The sequence below is a fragment of the Oncorhynchus mykiss genome, chromosome 27, assembly GCF_057628025.1.
Source record: "Oncorhynchus mykiss isolate SJ-2025 chromosome 27, ASM5762802v1, whole genome shotgun sequence".
Classification (NCBI taxonomy): domain Eukaryota; kingdom Metazoa; phylum Chordata; class Actinopteri; order Salmoniformes; family Salmonidae; genus Oncorhynchus; species Oncorhynchus mykiss.
The window spans coordinates 40,821,058-40,840,394 of record NC_143048.1 but is presented as its reverse complement, the minus strand read 5'-3'; the positions used below and the strand labels follow the sequence as shown (position 1 = coordinate 40,840,394).

General features: G+C 41.8%; 1 protein-coding gene across 1 annotated transcript; it reads right to left on the bottom strand.

Moving 5' to 3' along the window:
• Positions 1-713: 713 nt before the first annotated feature.
• Positions 714-7,383, bottom strand: LOC110507222 (uncharacterized). The gene is made up of 7 exons (XM_036964981.2): positions 7,172-7,383; positions 5,553-5,682; positions 4,895-4,988; positions 4,664-4,791; positions 4,016-4,158; positions 2,892-3,089; positions 714-888 (listed from the first exon to the last, which is right to left on the bottom strand). The coding sequence occupies exons 1-7, from the start codon at positions 7,180-7,182 to the stop codon at positions 771-773; spliced, it is 822 nt and encodes a 273-aa protein (XP_036820876.1). The 5' UTR covers positions 7,183-7,383; the 3' UTR covers positions 714-770.
• Between the last annotated feature and the right edge of the window lie 11,954 nt (positions 7,384-19,337).

Sequence of the window (19,337 nt, the reverse complement as noted above, 5' to 3'; positions counted from 1 at the left end):
GGAGAGAGATGGAGGGAGGGAGAGAGATGGAGGGAGGGAGAGAGATGGAGGGAGGGAGAAGGATGGAGGGAGGGAGAGAGATGGAGGGAGGGAGAGAGATGGAGGGAGGGAGAGAGATGGAGGGAGGGAGAGAGATGGAAAGTGGGAAGGAGATGGAGGGAGGGAGGGAGGGAGATGGAGGGAGGGAGAGAGATGGAGGGAGGGAGAAAGATGGAAAGTGAGAAGGAGATGGAGGGAGGGCGAGACATGGAGGGAGGGAGAGAGATGGAAAGTGGGAAGGAGAGAGGGAGTTGGAGGGTCAGAGGGATGTCTGTGATGCCTGTGTTGTACATCCAGTTGGATGTGTTGTGAGGCTCGAGGAGGCTGACTGTTGACCCCACTGTTCTCTGTGTCAGTAGGACAGTGTCATGTAGCTTCCTGATAGAATCTCTCTCTCTCTCTCCCTCCCTCGCCCCCCCCCCCTCCCTCCTCCCCACCACCCTCCCTCCCTCCTCCCCCTCCCTCAACGCCAAGTTCCAACATGAGCCTCAGTGTCTTCCTAGATCAGCCAAATGCCTAACAGCCCAGTCACATAACCCGGTACAAGTAAAAACAACTCTTAACAGTATAAAAACATCTTCTATATTCAGTCATAAAATATACACAATATACAGTATTAGTAGGCCTACTAAAATGTTGTCAGTGTATTATTTATGGAATTACTTTGATTATTATTTATGGAATTACTTTTATTATTATTTATGGAATTTCCAAAGCCCCTTAGTTTGATGTCACAGAACGTTACACATCCTGGTGGCTGCTGGGAGTTGGAGTCCAGGGGGCATGGAATCTTCTGGCAGCTTGGGGATTCCATCCAGAACTCTTAGTTTTGGCAAACAAGAGAACACACTGCAGAGAGGAGAGGGCAACTAAGGGTTAAGACAAAAAAATATAATAATTCTTGACATTCTATAATTTTCCTCTGTCTCCCACTATCTCCTTACCTCCTCTCTCTCCCTCTCTCCCTCACCTCCTCTATCCCTCTATCCCCCACCTCCTCTCTCTCCCTCACCTCCTCTATCCCTCTATCCCCTCACCTCCTCGCTCTCCCCCTATCCCCCTCACCTCCTCCCTATCCCCCTCACCTCCTCCCTATCCCTCCCACCTCCTCCCTATCCCTCCCACCTCCTCCCTATCCCTCTATCCCCCTCACCTCCTCCCTATCCCTCTATCCCCCCCACCTCCTCTCTCTCCCTCTATCCCCCCCACCTCCTCTCTCTCCCTCTATCCCCCCCACCTCCTCTCTCTCCCTCCCTCTATCCCCCCCACCTCCTCTCTCTCCCTCCCTCTATCCCCCTCACCTCCTCTCTCCCCCTCATCTCCTCTCTCCCCCTCACCTCCTCTCTCCCCCTCACCTCCTCTCTCTCCATCTATCCCCCTCACCTCCTCACCTCCTCCCTATCCCTCTATCCCCCCACCTCCTCTCTCTCCCCCTCCCTATCCCTCCCACCTCCTCTCTCTCCCTCTATCCCCCCACCTCCTCTCTCTCCCTCTACCCCCCCCCTCCTCTCTCTCCTCTCTCTCCCCCCCACCTCCTCTCTCTCCCCCTCCCTATCCCTCCCACCTCCTCTCTCTCCCTCTATCCCCCCCACCTCCTCTCTCTCCCTCTATCCCTCACCTCCTCTCTCCCTCTCAACTCCTCTCTCTCCCTCTATCCCCCTCACCTCCTCCCTATCCATCCCACCTCCTCTCTCTCCCTCCCACCTCCTCTCTCTCCCTCCCACCTCCCCTCTCCCCCTCTCCCTCCCACCTCCTCTCTCTCCCTCCCTCCCTCCCACCTCCTCCCCCTCCCTCTATCCCCCTCTATCCCCTCACCATCTATCCTCCTCACCTCCCCTCCCTCCCTCTATCCTCCTCACCTCCTCTCCCTCCCTCCTCCATCTCCTCACCTCCTCCCCATCCTCCATCCTCCTCACCTCCTCTCCCTCCATACTCCTCACCTCCTCTCCCTCTATCCTCCTCACCTCCTCTCCCTCTATTCTCCTCACCTCCTCTCTCTCCCTCCATCCTCCTCTCCCTCCCTCCATCCTCCTCTCCCTCCCTCCATCCTCCTCTCCCTCCCGCCATCCTCCTCACCTCCTCTCCCTCCCTCCATCCTCCATCTCCTCACCTCCTCTCCATCCTCACCTCCTCTCCCTCCATCCTCCTCACCTCCTCTCCCTCTATTCTCCTCACCTCCTCTCCCACCCTCCATCCTCCTCTCCCTCCCTGCATCCCCATCTCCCTCCCTCTATCCTCCTCACCTCCCCACCCTCCCTCTATCCTCCTCACCTCCCCTCCCTCCCTCTATCCTCCTCACCTCCCCTCCCTCCCTCTATCCTCCTCACCTCCCCTCCCTCCCTCTATCCTCCTCACCTCCCCTCCCTCCCTCTATCCTCCTCACCTCCCCTCCCTCCCTCTATCCTCCTCACCTCCCCTCCCTCCCTCTATCCTCCTCACCTCCTCTCCCTCCCTCCATCCTCCACACCTCCTCTCCTCTCCCTCCATCCTCCTCACCTCCTCTCCCTCCATCCTCCTCACCTCCTCTCCCTCTATCCTCCTCACCTCCTCTCCCTCTATCCTCCTCACCTCCTCTCCCTCTATCCTCCTCACCTCCTCTCCCTCTATTCTCCTCACCTCCTCTCCCTCTATTCTCCTCCTCTCCCTCCCTCTATCCTCCTCACCTCCTCTCCCTCACCTCCATCTCCCCTCCCTCCCTCCCTCCATCCTCCCTCTATCCTCCTCACCTCCTCTCCCTCACCTCCCTCTATCCTCCTCACCTCCTCTCCCTCACCTCCATCTCCTCTCCACCTCCTCTCCCTCCCTCCATCCTCCATCTCCTCCTCTCCCTCCCTCCCTCTATTCCCCCTCACCGTGCACGGTAGTCCTGTATGTAGTTGACAGGGTTAGATCTGAGTGTGAGGGAGTGGAGTGGGCTGGTTCCCAGAGCCCCCAGTCCCCTCAGTGTGGAGATGCTGTTCTCAGAGAGACACAGGTGCTCCAGGGCCGGAAGCTTTGGCAGCTGACGTATACATGTCAGGTGGTTACGATGCAGATTCAGGCTTCGGCACCTACACAGTAAAAAAGAGTGTGTGTCACGATCGTCGTATTGAGGAGACCAAAGCGCAGCGTGATGTGAATACATATTTTTAATGAAAGACGAAAAAACACGAAGTACACTAACCAAACAAACAAACAAACAAACAAACAAAATAACAAGATGACCGTGGCCGCTATCAAAACTGAGTGCTAACATGCAACATCACATAGACAATAACCCACCAACCACGATACAAAACAGGCTACCTAAATATGGTTCCCAATCAGAGACAACGACAAGCACCTGCCACTGATTGAGAAACATGTCAGGCCAAAACACATAGAAATAGACAAACTAGACATACAACATAGAATGCCCACTCATATCACACCCTGACCAAACAAAACATAGAAACAAACAATGCAAATAATGGTCAGAGTGTGACAGGGTGTAAAAAATTAGTGTTGACTTATTTTAACCCAGGAGGAGTGTTTTCAACATTATGAGGAGTCAATAAGCTCCTAGTGTCGGAATTAAATCGTGTAAAATGATGCAGTCATTGCCGTTGTAAATTCAACTCAATTCAGTAATTAAATAACACTGGAGAGTGTAACTAAACCAGCGTTAAATATTATTAGACATTTATGTGTGAATTTTAACACCATTTTGAGTCTAATTAACTCTGAAAGTGTGATACTACCTGTAGAGTAACTTTAACACTATGTGGACTGGGACCAAATGTTATCTGAAACAGTGTTGAATTCAACTCTATAGGAGTTAAATTCACACTTTTATTTTTACTGTGTAGAGGAAAGAGGACAGAACTACGGTTGTCACTATATGAAGTGAAGATTTGTATTGTGGCTAGTGTAGTAATTTGCAAGCGTATATTGATGCTTTGTATATAGTGTAGTATAATGGCAGGCTTATAGATGGGCATTGTGGGTAGTGTAGTACCTTGGCAGGCATATAGAACTCAGGTCTGTGAGGGAGTTATTGATCAGTTGCAGTCTCTCCACTCGGATCAGCCTCCTCAGGATCCGACTGAAGTTTTCCTGCTGGAACGGATCTCCCAAGTCCTGATAGGACAGGTTCAGCTCCTGGGAATACCAGGAATACAGGGAGAGGTTACACACACACACACACACACACACAGCACACACATGCACACACACACACACACACACACACACACACACACACACACACACACAACACACACATGCACACACATGCACACACACACACACACACACACACACACACACACACACACACACACACCATACACATGCACACACATGCACACACACACACACCATACACACACACACACACACACACACACACACACACACACACACACACACAGTAACTCACCACACAGTAACTCACCACACAGTAACTCACCACACAATAACTCACCACACAGTAACTCACCACACAATAACTCACCACACAGTAACTCACCACACAATAACTCACCACACAGTAACTCACCACACAATAACTCACCACACAGTAACTCACCACACAGTAACTCACCACACAGTAACTCACCACACAGTAACTCACCACACAGTAACTCACCACACAGTAACTCACCACACAATTCTCCCAGTTCTCTTGAAGCCTCTCCTCCCACCTCTGCCCTTCTTCCTCTCTCCTCTTCCTCCTCCCCCTTTCCAAGGGGATGTCATCCTTTCTCAGAAAGAGGTCCTCCACTGATGGCCCTGGTTGATATAATGATGACAGCAGTTACTTATGAGAGCTGAGATGAGAGCAAAATAAAATTATTAAAAGGTCAAAGGTTGCCAAGGTGGTGACCTCTCTGACCTTCTCTGACCCTGGGACAGGAGAGCTGGTCTCCTTTGACATCACTCTCCTCAAGCCGCTGCCACGACACGAACCTGAACCGGCTGGACGGCAGCTGAGAAACGAGAGGAGAGAGAGGAGAAGGAGAGATGAATAAGAGGAGAAAGAGGAAGAGGAGAAGGAGGACGAAGAGCAAAAGGGTTTTAAGCATTGTTTTGCAGACTGGGATCTGAATATGAGAGCCTTTATTGAGGGTCTCTGTTGGGTCCCTGTCTCTGCCTCCACACCTGGGCTTTGACTGTGACCATAACCCCCCCCCCAACCTAGCCACGTGGGGGACTAGACCCATGCTTGGTGACCCCTGACATCAGAGCCAGCCTTGGAGCCTGTGACTCATCTATAGCATTCTAAACAAGCCCTGACCCTTCTGTGTTGGCAGCTAGGAACTGGATAGGTGTGAGCAATACAGTGATGGCTGCGTCTAGGTTTGACATGGAAGGGCTATGGGGTTGAGGCTGTTTTCAGAACAGACAGTATTGGACCAGGCATACTGTTGCAGGATGAGAGGGGTATGTTGTGGGGGGAGGAGCTTTGTAATGGGGTGTCAGAAGATAGGAGGGTACAAGAGCAAGGACGGAGGACTGGAGGGTGAGAATGTGACGAAAAGCGTGACACTCACAGGGGTTTTGACGATTCCGGAATCTGGACTCTGGTCCACGGAGAGGGGTGTGTGTGTGACGCTGATTTCAGAATACTGGGAGGAGTGGGATTTGGGAAAACTGCCACTGCTTGTGTTCACACCTGAGGAACTGGGAGAGAGGGACAACAACACATCTGAGGAACTGGGAGAGAGGGACAACAACACATCTGAGGAACTGGGAGAGGGGGACAACAACACATCTGAGGAACTGGGAGAGGGGAACAACAACACACCTGAGGAACTGGGAGAGAGGGACAACAACACACCTGAGGAACTGGGAGAGAGGGACAACAACACACATGAGGAACTGGGAGTTAGGGACAACAACACACCTGAGGAACTGGGAGAGAGGGACAACAACACACCTGAGGAACGGGGAGAGGGGAACAACAACACACCTGAGGAACTGGGAGAGAGGGACAACAACACACCGGAGGAACTGGGAGAGGGGGACAACAACACACCTGAGGAACTGGGAGAGAGGGAAAACAACACACCTGAGGAACTGGGAGAGAGGGACAACAACACACCTGATGAACTGGGAGAGAGGGACAACAACACACCTGAGGAACTGGGAGAGAGGGACAACAACACACCTGAGGAACTGGGAGAGGGGAACAACAACACACCTGAGGAACTGGGAGAGAGGGACAACAACACACCGGAGGAACTGGGAGAGGGGGACAACAACACACCTGAGGAACTGGGAGAGAGGGACAACAACACACCTGAGGAACTGGGAGAGAGGGACAATGAGGGAGTTTGAGGGTGAAAGATGTAGGAAGGATTGAGTGGGATGAAAGTGAGAAGGGAATGGGAGGGGAAGGGGGGAGAGGGTAGGAGGAGTGTGAAAACAGAGAGATGGGAGAGAAAGAGAGAGGGAAAATAAACAGCTTCAGAGCCAAAAGGAAAAATGTAAATAAATAAATAATGAAAGGTCAAATTAAAATAATCCTAAACATAATAAACATAACATATTCTTCTCTTCAGTACTATGTTTTTCTATCATAGGCCTAAACATAACATATTATTCTCTTCAGGACTATGTTTTTTATCATAGGCCTAAAGCCTCGGAGAATTTTGTCTGTTTCTGTCGCCCACTCTTCAGGGACGCTGGTAGAAATGAAACTCCTCACGTCCATCCACATTGCTGAAACCCTGACACGCAGCCGTCAGGTTTCGGTTACCGTGAACTCTGCCTTGCGCACCGGATTAGAGCCGTCGCCATAACAGCGGATACCCGACCAGGTGTCATTAGTTAATAATAGCTGCATAAAAGGAACCTCGATAGTAATGTCTTCATAATTATTATCGTCTGTTTTCGTGTAAAGTACTAATAATTGTGAGATTTTTATTTTATTTTGTCATATACACATTGTCTAGACTATATAACCTATAGGCTTGTTGCATGAAAAAATAACCATGGGCATAAATAATGCAGCCTAGGCTAATGACATTCTGAAGAATTCAAAATCATACCAAATAACCAAATAAGGCATTTAGCTTGTTAAGCGTACATTTGTAAACGTTCTCCAACTTGAAGCACTGCTCAATGAAGAATGACAACACAAAGCTATTAAATGACCTCTTTTACCTACCTTTCTGACATCTCCCAAAGTTATACCAAATTTCCTTGGCCTTTAGCGCGTAATGAACGGAGCGGAGTCGTACAACCCTGCGGTTTCCCATGGGAGCGAAATGCCCTGTTAGACCCGAGGTAACGACTGCTCCGGTGTCTGGATGCACACAGACACTAGCTTCGGTGTAGCACTCGTGTAGCGGGCTGAGGCAGGTCAACCGGGGCAGGTGCACATTGCTTGGCAACGCGGTGAGTCCGGTGCAGGTTGTGCCATAGTTATCTCCGTGTCTCACAGGCAGGGGGGAAGTGAACAGGGGTCATTTAGATTCCAGTACATAAAGACATAGACTAGGCCAGGCTAGCAGCGGTAGAAATGATCAAATACATAAAGGTTAAAAGCATTCGGACTGTTATGTATTTCACCAGGACATTCTCAGTTAGCTTTCCTACACTAGTTACCACGGAGAGTAACCTGTGGAGCCCTTAACACTCAAATAAATACCTTTTTGGGGGATTTGTACAATTACTGAAGGAATCTCTTGTCTGTTTGTTGTGACTCGGCCTAGGGGTTGTCACGTAGTCATGTTTTGATTGAGTAGCATTCCTTCAATAAATAAACAAGAATGTTATTGATTTATTTTAGACACAAAGGTGATCATTCTTATTTCGTGTTATTGCATCCTTTGAATACAGGAATTAGCTGTTTTGTTTTGTAGGAGAAAACCATAAAATACGCTGTAAGAGAGTGAGAGATCAATGTTACATTCCCAAAAACACGATTGAGTTTGAGCGCAAAGGAAATCAGTCTCTGTGCGTGAAGCGAATGACGTATTTCCATCGTTCGTTCGTTCTGGTGTAAGACCTCCAACAACCTTCGATTCAATTAACTGCTGGGTCATGCGCATGCTGATCAATCATCCCCTGGCACCGTACGTGCTGCCGGGTGGTGCACATTCTTAGACCTGAATAACAAATGAAAAGATATTTGGGAAGAAAGGTGTTTCGTATCCCACTCGCTGATACACTGTGACTGAACAGACTGGCTATGCCATCTCTGACATTGACCTCTCAATAGTGAATGTCGATAGTCTATAAACCCCTCCTCTGGGCAGGGGGTGTAAGGTACGTCAGTGTGCCCATAGCGGGATGTAGAGGTTCTAAGGGTGATGCCCATAGCGGGATGCAGCATCCCCTGAAATAAACCGATTTTTTTAAAGTAGTGCACTGGACCTTTACTAGTCCTGTATTACTAGTCCTGTATTACTAGTCCTGTATTAACAGACCTTTACTAGTCCTGTATTAACATACCTTTACTAGTCCTGTATTACTAGTCCTGTATTAGCAGACCTTTACTAGTCCTGTATTAACAGACCTTTACTAGTCCTGTATTAACAGACCTTTACTAGTCCTGTATTAACAGACCTTTACTAGTCCTGTATTAACATACCTTTACTAGTCCTGTATTACTAGTCCTGTATTAACAGACCTTTACTAGTCCTGTATTAACAGACCTTTACTAGTCCTGTATTACTAGTCCTGTATTACTAGTCCTGTATTAACAGACCTTTACTAGTCCTGTATTAACAGACCTTTACTAGTCCTGTATTACTAGTCCTGTATTAACAGACCTTTACTAGTCCTGTATTAACAGACCTTTACTAGTCCTGTATTAACAGGCCTGTATTACTAGTCTTGTATTAACAGACCTTTACTAGTCCTGTATTAACAGACCTTTACTAGTCCTGTATTAACAGACCTTTACTAGTCCTGTATTACTAGTCCTGTATTAACAGACCTTTACTAGTCCTGTATTAACAGACCTTTACTAGTCCTGTATTACTAGTCCTGTATTACTAGTCCTGTATTACTAGTCCTGTATTAACAGACCTTTACTAGTCCTGTATTAACAGACCTTTACTAGTCCTGTATTACTAGTCCTGTATTGACAGACCTTTACTAGTCCTGTATTACTAGTCCTGTATTAACAGACCTTTACTAGTCCTGTATTACTAGTCCTGTATTAACAGACCTGTATTACTAGTCCTGTATTAACAGACCTGTATTACTAGTCCTGTATTACTAGTCCTGTATTAACAGACCTGTATTACTAGTCCTGTATTAACAGACCTGTATTACTAGTCCTGTATTACTAGTCCTGTATTACTAGTCCTGTATTAACAGACCTGTATTACTAGTCCTGTATTACTAGTCCTGTATTACTAGTCCTGTATTACTAGTCCTGTATTAACAGACCTGTATTACTAGTCCTGTATTACTAGTCCTGTATTACTAGTCCTGTATTAACAGACCTTTACTAGTCCTGTATTAACAGACCTTTACTAGTCCTGTATTAACAGACCTTTACTAGTCCTGTATTAACACACCTTTACTAGTCCTGTATTAACAGACCTTTACTAGTCCTGTATTAACAGACCTTTACTAGTCCTGTATTAACAGACCTTTACTAGTCCTGTATTAACATACCTTTACTAGTCCTGTATTAACATACCTTTACTAGTCCTGTATTACTAGTCCTGTATTAACAGACCTTTACTAGTCCTGTAATAACAGGCCTTTACTAGTCCTGTATTAACAGACCTTTACTAGTCCTGTATTAACATACCTTTACTAGTCCTGTATTAACAGACCTTTACTAGTCCTGTATTAATAGTCCTGTATTAACAGACCTTTACTAGTCCTGTATTACTAGTCCTGTATTAACATACCTTTACTAGTCCTGTATTAACAGACCTTTACTAGTCCTGTATTAATAGTCCTGTATTAACAGACCTTTACTAGTCCTGTATTACTAGTCCTGTATTAACAGACCTTTACTAGTCCTGTATTAACAGACCTTTACTAGTCCTGTATTACTAGTCCTGTATTAACAGACCTTTAATAGTCCTGTATTACTAGTCCTGTATTAACAGACCTTTACTAGTCCTGTATTAACATACCTTTACTAGTCCTGTATTACTAGTCCTGTATTAACAGACCTTTACTAGTCCTGTATTACTAGTCCTGTATTAACAGACCTTTACTAGTCCTGTATTAACATACCTTTACTAGTCCTATATTACTAGTCCTGTATTAATAGACCTTTACTAGTCCTGTATTACTAGTCCTGTATTAACAGACTTTACTAGTCCTGTATTAACATACCGTTACTAGTCCTGTATTACTAGTCCTGTATTAATAGACCTTTACTAGTCCTGTATTAACAGACCTTTACTAGTCCTGTATTACTAGTCCTGTATTAATATACCTTTACTAGTCCTGTATTAACAGACCTTTACTAGTCCTGTATTACTAGTCCTGTATTAACAGACCTTTATTAGTCCTGTATTAACATACCTTTACTAGTCCTGTATTAACATACCTTTACTAGTCCTGTATTACTAGTCCTGTATTAACAGACCTTTACTAGTCCTGTATTAACAGGCCTTTACTAGTCCTGTATTAACAGACCTTTACTAGTCCTGTATTAACATACCTTTACTAGTCCTATATTAATAGACCTGTATTAACAGACCTTTACTAGTCCTGTATTAACAGGCCTTTACTAGTCCTGTATTAACAGGCCTTTACTAGTCCTATATTAATAGACCTTTACTAGTCCTGTATTACTAGTCCTGTATTAACAGGCCTTTACTAGTCCTGTATTAACAGGCCTTTACTAGTCCTGTATTAACAGGCCTTTACTAGTCCTGTATTACTAGTCCTGTATTAACAGGCCTTTACTAGTCCTGTATTAACATATCTTTACTAGTCCTGTATTACTAGTCCTGTATTAACAGACCTTTACTAGTCCTGTATTAACAGGCCTTTACTAGTCCTTTATTAACAGGCCTTTACTAGTCCTGTATTACTAGTCCTGTATTAACAGGCCTTTACTAGTCCTGTATTAACATATCTTTACTAGTCCTGTATTACTAGTCCTGTATTAACAGACCTTTACTAGTCCTGTATTAACAGGCCTTTACTAGTCCTGTATTAACAGGCCTTTATTAGTCCTGTATTAACAGGCCTTTACTAGTCCTGTATTACTAGTCCTGTATTAACAGACCTTTACTAGTCCTGTATTACTAGTCCTGTATTAACATACCTTTACTAGTCCTGTATTAACAGGCCTTTACTAGTCCTATATTAATATACCTTTACTAGTCCTGTATTATTAGTCCTGTATTAACAGACCTTTACTAGTCCTGTATTAATAGGCCTTTACTAGTCCTGTATTAACAGGCCTTTACTAGTCCTGTATTAACAGGCCTTTACTAGTCCTATATTAACATACCTTTACTAGTCCTGTATTACTAGTCCTGTATTAACAGACCTTTACTAGTCCTGTATTAACAGGCCTTTACTAGTCATGTATTACTAGTCCTGTATTAACAGACCTTTACTAGTCCTGTATTACTAGTCCTGTATTAACAGACCTTTACTAGTCCTGTATTAACAGGCCTTTACTAGTCCTATATTAATAGACCTTTACTAGTCCTGTATTACTAGTCCTGTATTAACAGACCTTTAATAGTCCTGTATTAACAGACCTTTACTAGTCCTGTATTACTAGTCCTGTATTAATAGACCTTTACCAGTCCTGTATTACTAGTCCTGTATTAACAGACCTTTACTAGTCCTGTATTAACAGACCTTTACTAGTCCTGTATTACTAGTCCTGTATTAACAGGCCTTTACTAGTCCTATATTAACAGACCTTTACTAGTCCTGTATTACTAGTCCTGTATTAACAGACCTTTACTAGTCCTGTATTAACAGACCTTTACTAGTCCTGTATTACTAGTCCTGTATTACTAGTCCTGTATTACTAGTCCTGTATTAACATACCTTAACTAGTCCTGTATTAACAGACCTTTACTAGTCCTGTATTAACAGACCTTTACTAGTCCTGTATTAACAGACCTTTACTAGTCCTGTATTAACAGACCTTTACTAGTCCTGTATTACTAGTCCTGTATTAACAGACCTTTACTAGTTCTGTATTACTAGTCCTGTATTAACAGACCTTTACTAGTCCTGTATTAACAGGCCTTTACTAGTCCTGTATTAACATACCTTTACTAGTCCTGTATTAACAGACCTTTACTAGTCCTGTATTAACAGACCTTTACTAGTCCTGTATTACTAGTCCTGTATTAACAGACCTTTACTAGTCCTGTATTACTAGTCCTGTATTAATAGGCCTTCACTAGTCCTGTATTAACAGACCTTTACTAGTCCTGTATTACTAGTCCTGTATTAACAGGCCTTTACAATTCCTGTATTAACAGACCTTTACTAGTCCTGTATTAGCAGACCTTTACTAGTCCTGTATTAACAGACCTTTACTAGTCCTGTATTAACAGACCTTTACTAGTCCTGTATTAACAGATCTTTACTAGTCCTGCATTAGCAGACCTTTACTAGTCCTGTATTAACAGACCTTTACTAGTCCTGTATTAACAGCTTTACTAGTCCTGTATTAACAGACCTTTACTAGGCCTGTATTACTAGCCCTGTATTAACAGGCCTTTACTAGTCCTGTATTACTAGTCCTGTAATAACAGACCTTTACTAGTCCTGTATTAACAGACCTTTACTAGTCCTGTATTTACAGACCTTTACTAGTCCTGTATTAACAGACCTTTACTAGTCCTGTATTAACAGACATTCACTAGTCATGTATTTACAGACCCTTACTAGTCCTGTATTACTAGTCCTGAATTAACAGGCCTTTACTGGTCCTGTATTAACAGACCTTTACTAGTCCTGTATTACTAGTCCTGTATTACTAGTCCTGTATTAACAGACCTTTCCAATTACTGTATTACTAGTCCTGTATTAACAGACCTTTACTAGTCCTGTATTAACAGACCTTTACTAGTCCTGTATTAACATACCTTTACTAGTCCTGTATTACTAGTCCTGTATTAACAGACCTTTACTAGTCCTGTATTACTAGTCCTGCATTAACAGACCTTTACTAGTCCTGTATTACTAGTCCTGTATTAACAGACCTTTACTAGTCCTGTATTACTAGTCCTGTATTAACAGACCTTTACTGGTCCTGTATAAACAGACCTTTACTAGTCCTGTATTTACAGACCTTTACTAGTCCTGTAATAACAGACCTTTACTAGTCCTGTATTACTAGTCCTGTATTACTAGTCCTGCATTAACAGGCCTTTACTAGTCCTGTATTACTAGTCCTGTAATAACAGACCTTTACTAGTCCTGTATTACTAGTCCTGTATTTCTAGTCCTGTATTACTAGTCCTGTATTAACAGACCTTTACTAGTCCTGTATTACTAGTCCTTTATTAACAGACCCTTACTAGTCCTGTATTAACAGACCTTTACTAGTCCTGTATTACTAGTCCTGTATTAACAAACCTTTACTAGTCCTGTATTAACATACCTTTACTAGTCCTGTATTACTAGTCCTGTATTAACAGACCTTTACTAGTCCTGTATTACTAGTCCTGTGTTAACAGACCTTTACTAGTCCTGTATTACTAGTCCTGTATTAATAGACCTTTACTAGTCCTGTATTTACAGACCTTTACTAGTCCTGTATTAACAGACCTTTACAAGTCCTGTATTTACAGACCTTTACTAGTCCTGTATTACTAGTCCTGTATTACTAGTCCTGTATTAACAGACCTTTACTAGTCCTGTATTTACAGACCTTTACTAGTCCTGTATTAACAGGCCTTTACTAGTCCTGTATTACTAGTCCTGTAATAACATACCTTTACTAGTCCTGTATTACTAGTCCTGTATTACTAGTCCTGTATTAACAGACCTTTACTAGTCCTGTATTACTAGTCCTGTATTAACAGACCTTTACTAGTCCTGTATTAACAGACCTTTACTAGTCCTGTATTAACAGACCTTTACTAGTCCTGTATTACTATTCCTGTATTAACAGACCTTTACTAGTCCTGTATTACAAGTCCTGTATTAATAGACCTTTACTAGTCCTGTATTTACAGACCTTTACTAGTCCTGTATTAACAGGCCTTTACTAGTCCTGTATTACTAGTCCTGTATTAATAGACCTTTACTAGTCCTGTATTTACAGACCTTTACTAGTCCTGTATTAACAGACCTTTACTAGTCCTGTACTTACAGACCTTTACTAGTCCTGTATTAACAGGCCTTTACTGGTCCTGTATTACTAGTCCTGTAATAACAGACCTTTACTAGTCCTGTATTACTAGTCCTGTATTACTAGTCCTGTATTACTAGTTCTGTATTACTAGTCCTGTATTACTAGTCCTGTATTAACAGACCTTTACTAGTCCTGTATTAACAGACCTTTACTAGTCCTGTATTAACAGACCTTTACTAGTCCTGTATTACTAGTCCTGTATTAACAGAACTTTACTAGTCCTGTATTAACAGACCTTTACTAGTCCTGTATTACTAGTCCTGTATTAACAGACCTTTACTAGTCCTGTATTACTAGTCCTGTATTACTAGTCCTGTGTTAACAGACCTTTACTAGTCCTGTATTACTAGTCCTGTATTAATAGACCTTTACTAGTCCTGTATTTACAGACCTTTACTAGTCCTGTATTAACAGACCTTTACAAGTCCTGTATTTACAGACCTTTACTAGTCCTGTATTACTAGTCCTGTATTACTAGTCCTGTATTAACAGACCTTTACTAGTCCTGTATTTACAGACCTTTACTAGTCCTGTATTAACAGGCCTTTACTAGTCCTGTATTACTAGTCCTGTAATAACATACCTTTACTAGTCCTGTATTACTAGTCCTGTATTACTAGTCCTGTATTAACAGACCTTTACTAGTCCTGTATTACTAGTCCTGTATTAACAGACCTTTACTAGTCCTGTATTAACAGACCTTTACTAGTCCTGTATTAACAGACCTTTACTAGTCCTGTATTACTATTCCTGTATTAACAGACCTTTACTAGTCCTGTATTACAAGTCCTGTATTAATAGACCTTTACTAGTCCTGTATTTACAGACCTTTACTAGTCCTGTATTAACAGGCCTTTACTAGTCCTGTATTACTAGTCCTGTATTAATAGACCTTTACTAGTCCTGTATTTACAGACCTTTACTAGTCCTGTATTAACAGACCTTTACTAGTCCTGTACTTACAGACCTTTACTAGTCCTGTATTAACAGGCCTTTACTGGTCCTGTATTACTAGTCCTGTAATAACAGACCTTTACTAGTCCTGTATTACTAGTCCTGTATTACTAGTCCTGTATTACTAGTTCTGTATTACTAGTCCTGTATTACTAGTCCTGTATTAACAGACCTTTACTAGTCCTGTATTAACAGACCTTTACTAGTCCTGTATTAACAGACCTTTACTAGTCCTGTATTACTAGTCCTGTATTAACAGAACTTTACTAGTCCTGTATTAACAGACCTTTACTAGTCCTGTATTACTAGTCCTGTATTAACAGACCTTTACTAGTCCTGTATTACTAGTCCTGTATTACTAGTCCTGTATTAACAGGCCTTTACTAGTCCTGTATTAATAGTCCTGTATTAACAGACCTTTACTAGTCCTGTATTACTAGTCCTGTATTAACAGACCTTTACTAGTCCTGTATTACTAGTCCTGTATTAACAGACCTTTACTAGTCCTGTATTAACAGACCTTTACTAGTCCTGTATTACTAGTCCTGTATTAACAGACCTTTACTAGTCCTGTATTACTAGTCCTGTATTAACAGGCCTTTACTAGTCCTGTATTAACAGACCTTTACTAGTCCTGTATTAACATACCTTTACTAGTCCTGTATTAACAGACCTTTACTAGTCCTGTATTACTAGTCCTGTATTAACAGACCTTTACTAGTCCTGTATTACTAGTCCTGTATTACTAGTCCTGTATTAACATACCTTTACTAGTCCTGTATGACTAGTCCTGTAATAACAGACCTTTACTAGTCCTGTATTACTAGTCCTGTATTAACAGACCTTTACTAGTCCTGTATTAACAGACCTTTACTAGTCCTGTATTACTAGTCCTGTATTAACATACCTTTACTAGTCCTGTATTACTAGTCCTGTATTACTAGTCCTGTATTACTAGTCCTGTATTAACAGACCTTTACTAGTCCTGTATTACTAGTCCTGTATTAACAGACCTTTACTAGTCCTGTATTACTAGTCCTGTATTAACACACCTTTACTAGTCCTGTATTAACATACCTTTACTAGTCCTGTATTAGCAGACCTTTACTAGTCCTGTATTAACAGACCTTTACTAGTCCTGTATTAACATACCTTTACTAGTCCTGTATTAACATACCTTTACTAGTCCTGTATTAACATACCTTTACTAGTCCTGTATTACTAGTCCTGTATTAACAGGCCTTTACTAGTCCTGTATTAACAGACCTTTACTAGTCCTGTATTACTAGTCCTGTATTAATAGTCCTGTATTAACAGACCTTTACTAGTCCTGTATTACTAGTCCTGTATTAACAGACCTTTACTAGTCCTGTATTACTAGTCCTCTATTAATAGACCTTTACTAGTCCTGTATTACTAGTCCTGTAATAACATACCTTTACTAGTCCTGTATTACTAGTCCTGTATTACTAGTCCTGTATTAACAGACCTTTACTAGTCCTGTATTACTAGTCCTGTATTAACAGACCTTTACTAGTCCTGTATTAACAGACCTTTACTAGTCCTGTATTAACAGACCTTTACTAGTCCTGTATTACTATTCCTGTATTAACAGACCTTTACTAGTCCTGTATTACAAGTCCTGTATTAATAGACCTTTACTAGTCCTGTATTTACAGACCTTTACTAGTCCTGTATTAACAGGCCTTTACTAGTCCTGTATTACTAGTCCTGTATTAATAGACCTTTACTAGTCCTGTATTTACAGACCTTTACTAGTCCTGTATTAACAGACCTTTACTAGTCCTGTACTTACAGACCTTTACTAGTCCTGTATTAACAGGCCTTTACTGGTCCTGTATTACTAGTCCTGTAATAACAGACCTTTACTAGTCCTGTATTACTAGTCCTGTATTACTAGTCCTGTATTACTAGTTCTGTATTACTAGTCCTGTATTACTAGTCCTGTATTAACAGACCTTTACTAGTCCTGTATTAACAGACCTTTACTAGTCCTGTATTAACAGACCTTTACTAGTCCTGTATTACTAGTCCTGTATTAACAGAACTTTACTAGTCCTGTATTAACAGACCTTTACTAGTCCTGTATTACTAGTCCTGTATTAACAGACCTTTACTAGTCCTGTATTACTAGTCCTGTATTACTAGTCCTGTATTAACAGGCCTTTACTAGTCCTGTATTAATAGTCCTGTATTAACAGACCTTTACTAGTCCTGTATTACTAGTCCTGTATTAACAGACCTTTACTAGTCCTGTATTACTAGTCCTGTATTAACAGACCTTTACTAGTCCTGTATTAACAGACCTTTACTAGTCCTGTATTACTAGTCCTGTATTAACAGACCTTTACTAGTCCTGTATTACTAGTCCTGTATTAACAGGCCTTTACTAGTCCTGTATTAACAGACCTTTACTAGTCCTGTATTAACAGACCTTTACTAGTCCTGTATTAACAGACCTTTACTAGTCCTGTATTACTAGTCCTGTATTAACAGACCTTTACTAGTCCTGTATTACTAGTCCTGTATTACTAGTCCTGTATTAACATACCTTTACTAGTCCTGTATGACTAGTCCTGTAATAACAGACCTTTACTAGTCCTGTATTACTAGTCCTGTATTAACAGACCTTTACTAGTCCTGTATTAACAGACCTTTACTAGTCCTGTATTACTAGTCCTGTATTAACATACCTTTACTAGTCCTGTATTACTAGTCCTGTATTACTAGTCCTGTATTACTAGTCCTGTATTAACAGACCTTTACTAGTCCTGTATTACTAGTCCTGTATTAACAGACCTTTACTAGTCCTGTATTACTAGTCCTGTATTAACACACCTTTACTAGTCCTGTATTAACATACCTTTACTAGTCCTGTATTAGCAGACCTTTACTAGTCCTGTATTAACAGACCTTTACTAGTCCTGTATTAACATACCTTTACTAGTCCTGTATTAACATACCTTTACTAGTCCTGTATTAACATACCTTTACTAGTCCTGTATTACTAGTCCTGTATTAACAGGCCTTTACTAGTCCTGTATTAACAGACCTTTACTAGTCCTGTATTACTAGTCCTGTATTAATAGTCCTGTATTAACAGACCTTTACTAGTCCTGTATTAATAGTCCTGTATTACTAGTCCTGTATTACTAGTCCTGTATTACTAGTCCTGTATTAACAGACCTTTACTAGTCCTGTATTACTAGTCCTCTATTAATAGACCTTTACTAGTCCTGTAATACTAGTCCTGTATTAATAGTCCGGTATTAATAGTCCTTTACTAGTCCTGTATTACTAGTCCTGTATTAATATACCTTTACTAGTCCTGTATTACTAGTCCTGTATTAATAGTCCTTTACTAGTCCTGTAGCACTAGTCCTGTATTAATAGACCTTTACTAGTCCTGTATTGCTAGTCCTGTATTAATAGTCCTGTATTAATAGACCTTTACTAGTCCTGTATTACTAGTCCTGTATTACTAGTCCTGTATTAATAGTCCTGTATTAATAGACATTTACTAGTCCTGTATTACTAGTCCTGTATTAATAGTCCTGTATTAACATACCTTTACTAGTCCTGTATTACTAGTCCTGTATTAATAGACCTTTACTAGTCCTGTATTAACAGACCTTTACTAGTCCTGTATTAACAGACCTTTACTAGTCCTGTATTAACAGACCTTTACTAGTCCTGTATTACTAGTCCTGTATTACTAGTCCTGTATTAACAGACCTTTACTAGTCCTGTATTAACAGACCTTTACTAGTCCTGTATTAACACACCTTTACTAGTCCTGTATTAACACACCTTTACTAGTCCTGTATTACTAGTCCTGTATTACTAGTCCTGTATTAACAGACCTTTACTAGTCCTGTATTACTAGTCCTGTATTAACAGGCCTTTACTAGTCCTGTATTAACAGGCCTTTACTAGTCCTGTATTACTAGTCCTGTATTAATAGTCCTGTATTAACAGACCTTTACTAGTCCTGTATTAACAGACCTTTACTAGTCCGGTATTAGTAGTCCTGTAT

Excerpts from the sequence above, each read along its gene's own strand:
- LOC110507222 (XM_036964981.2), bottom strand. Across the intron at positions 4,989-5,552 it reads CCGGAATCGTCAAAACCCCT|CTGCCGTCCAGCCGGTTCAG; the intron begins GTGAGTGTCACG and ends CTCGTTTCTCAG. Across the intron at positions 4,159-4,663 it reads AGAACTGGGAGAATTGTGTG|GAGCTGAACCTGTCCTATCA; the intron begins GTGAGTTACTGT and ends TGGTATTCCCAG.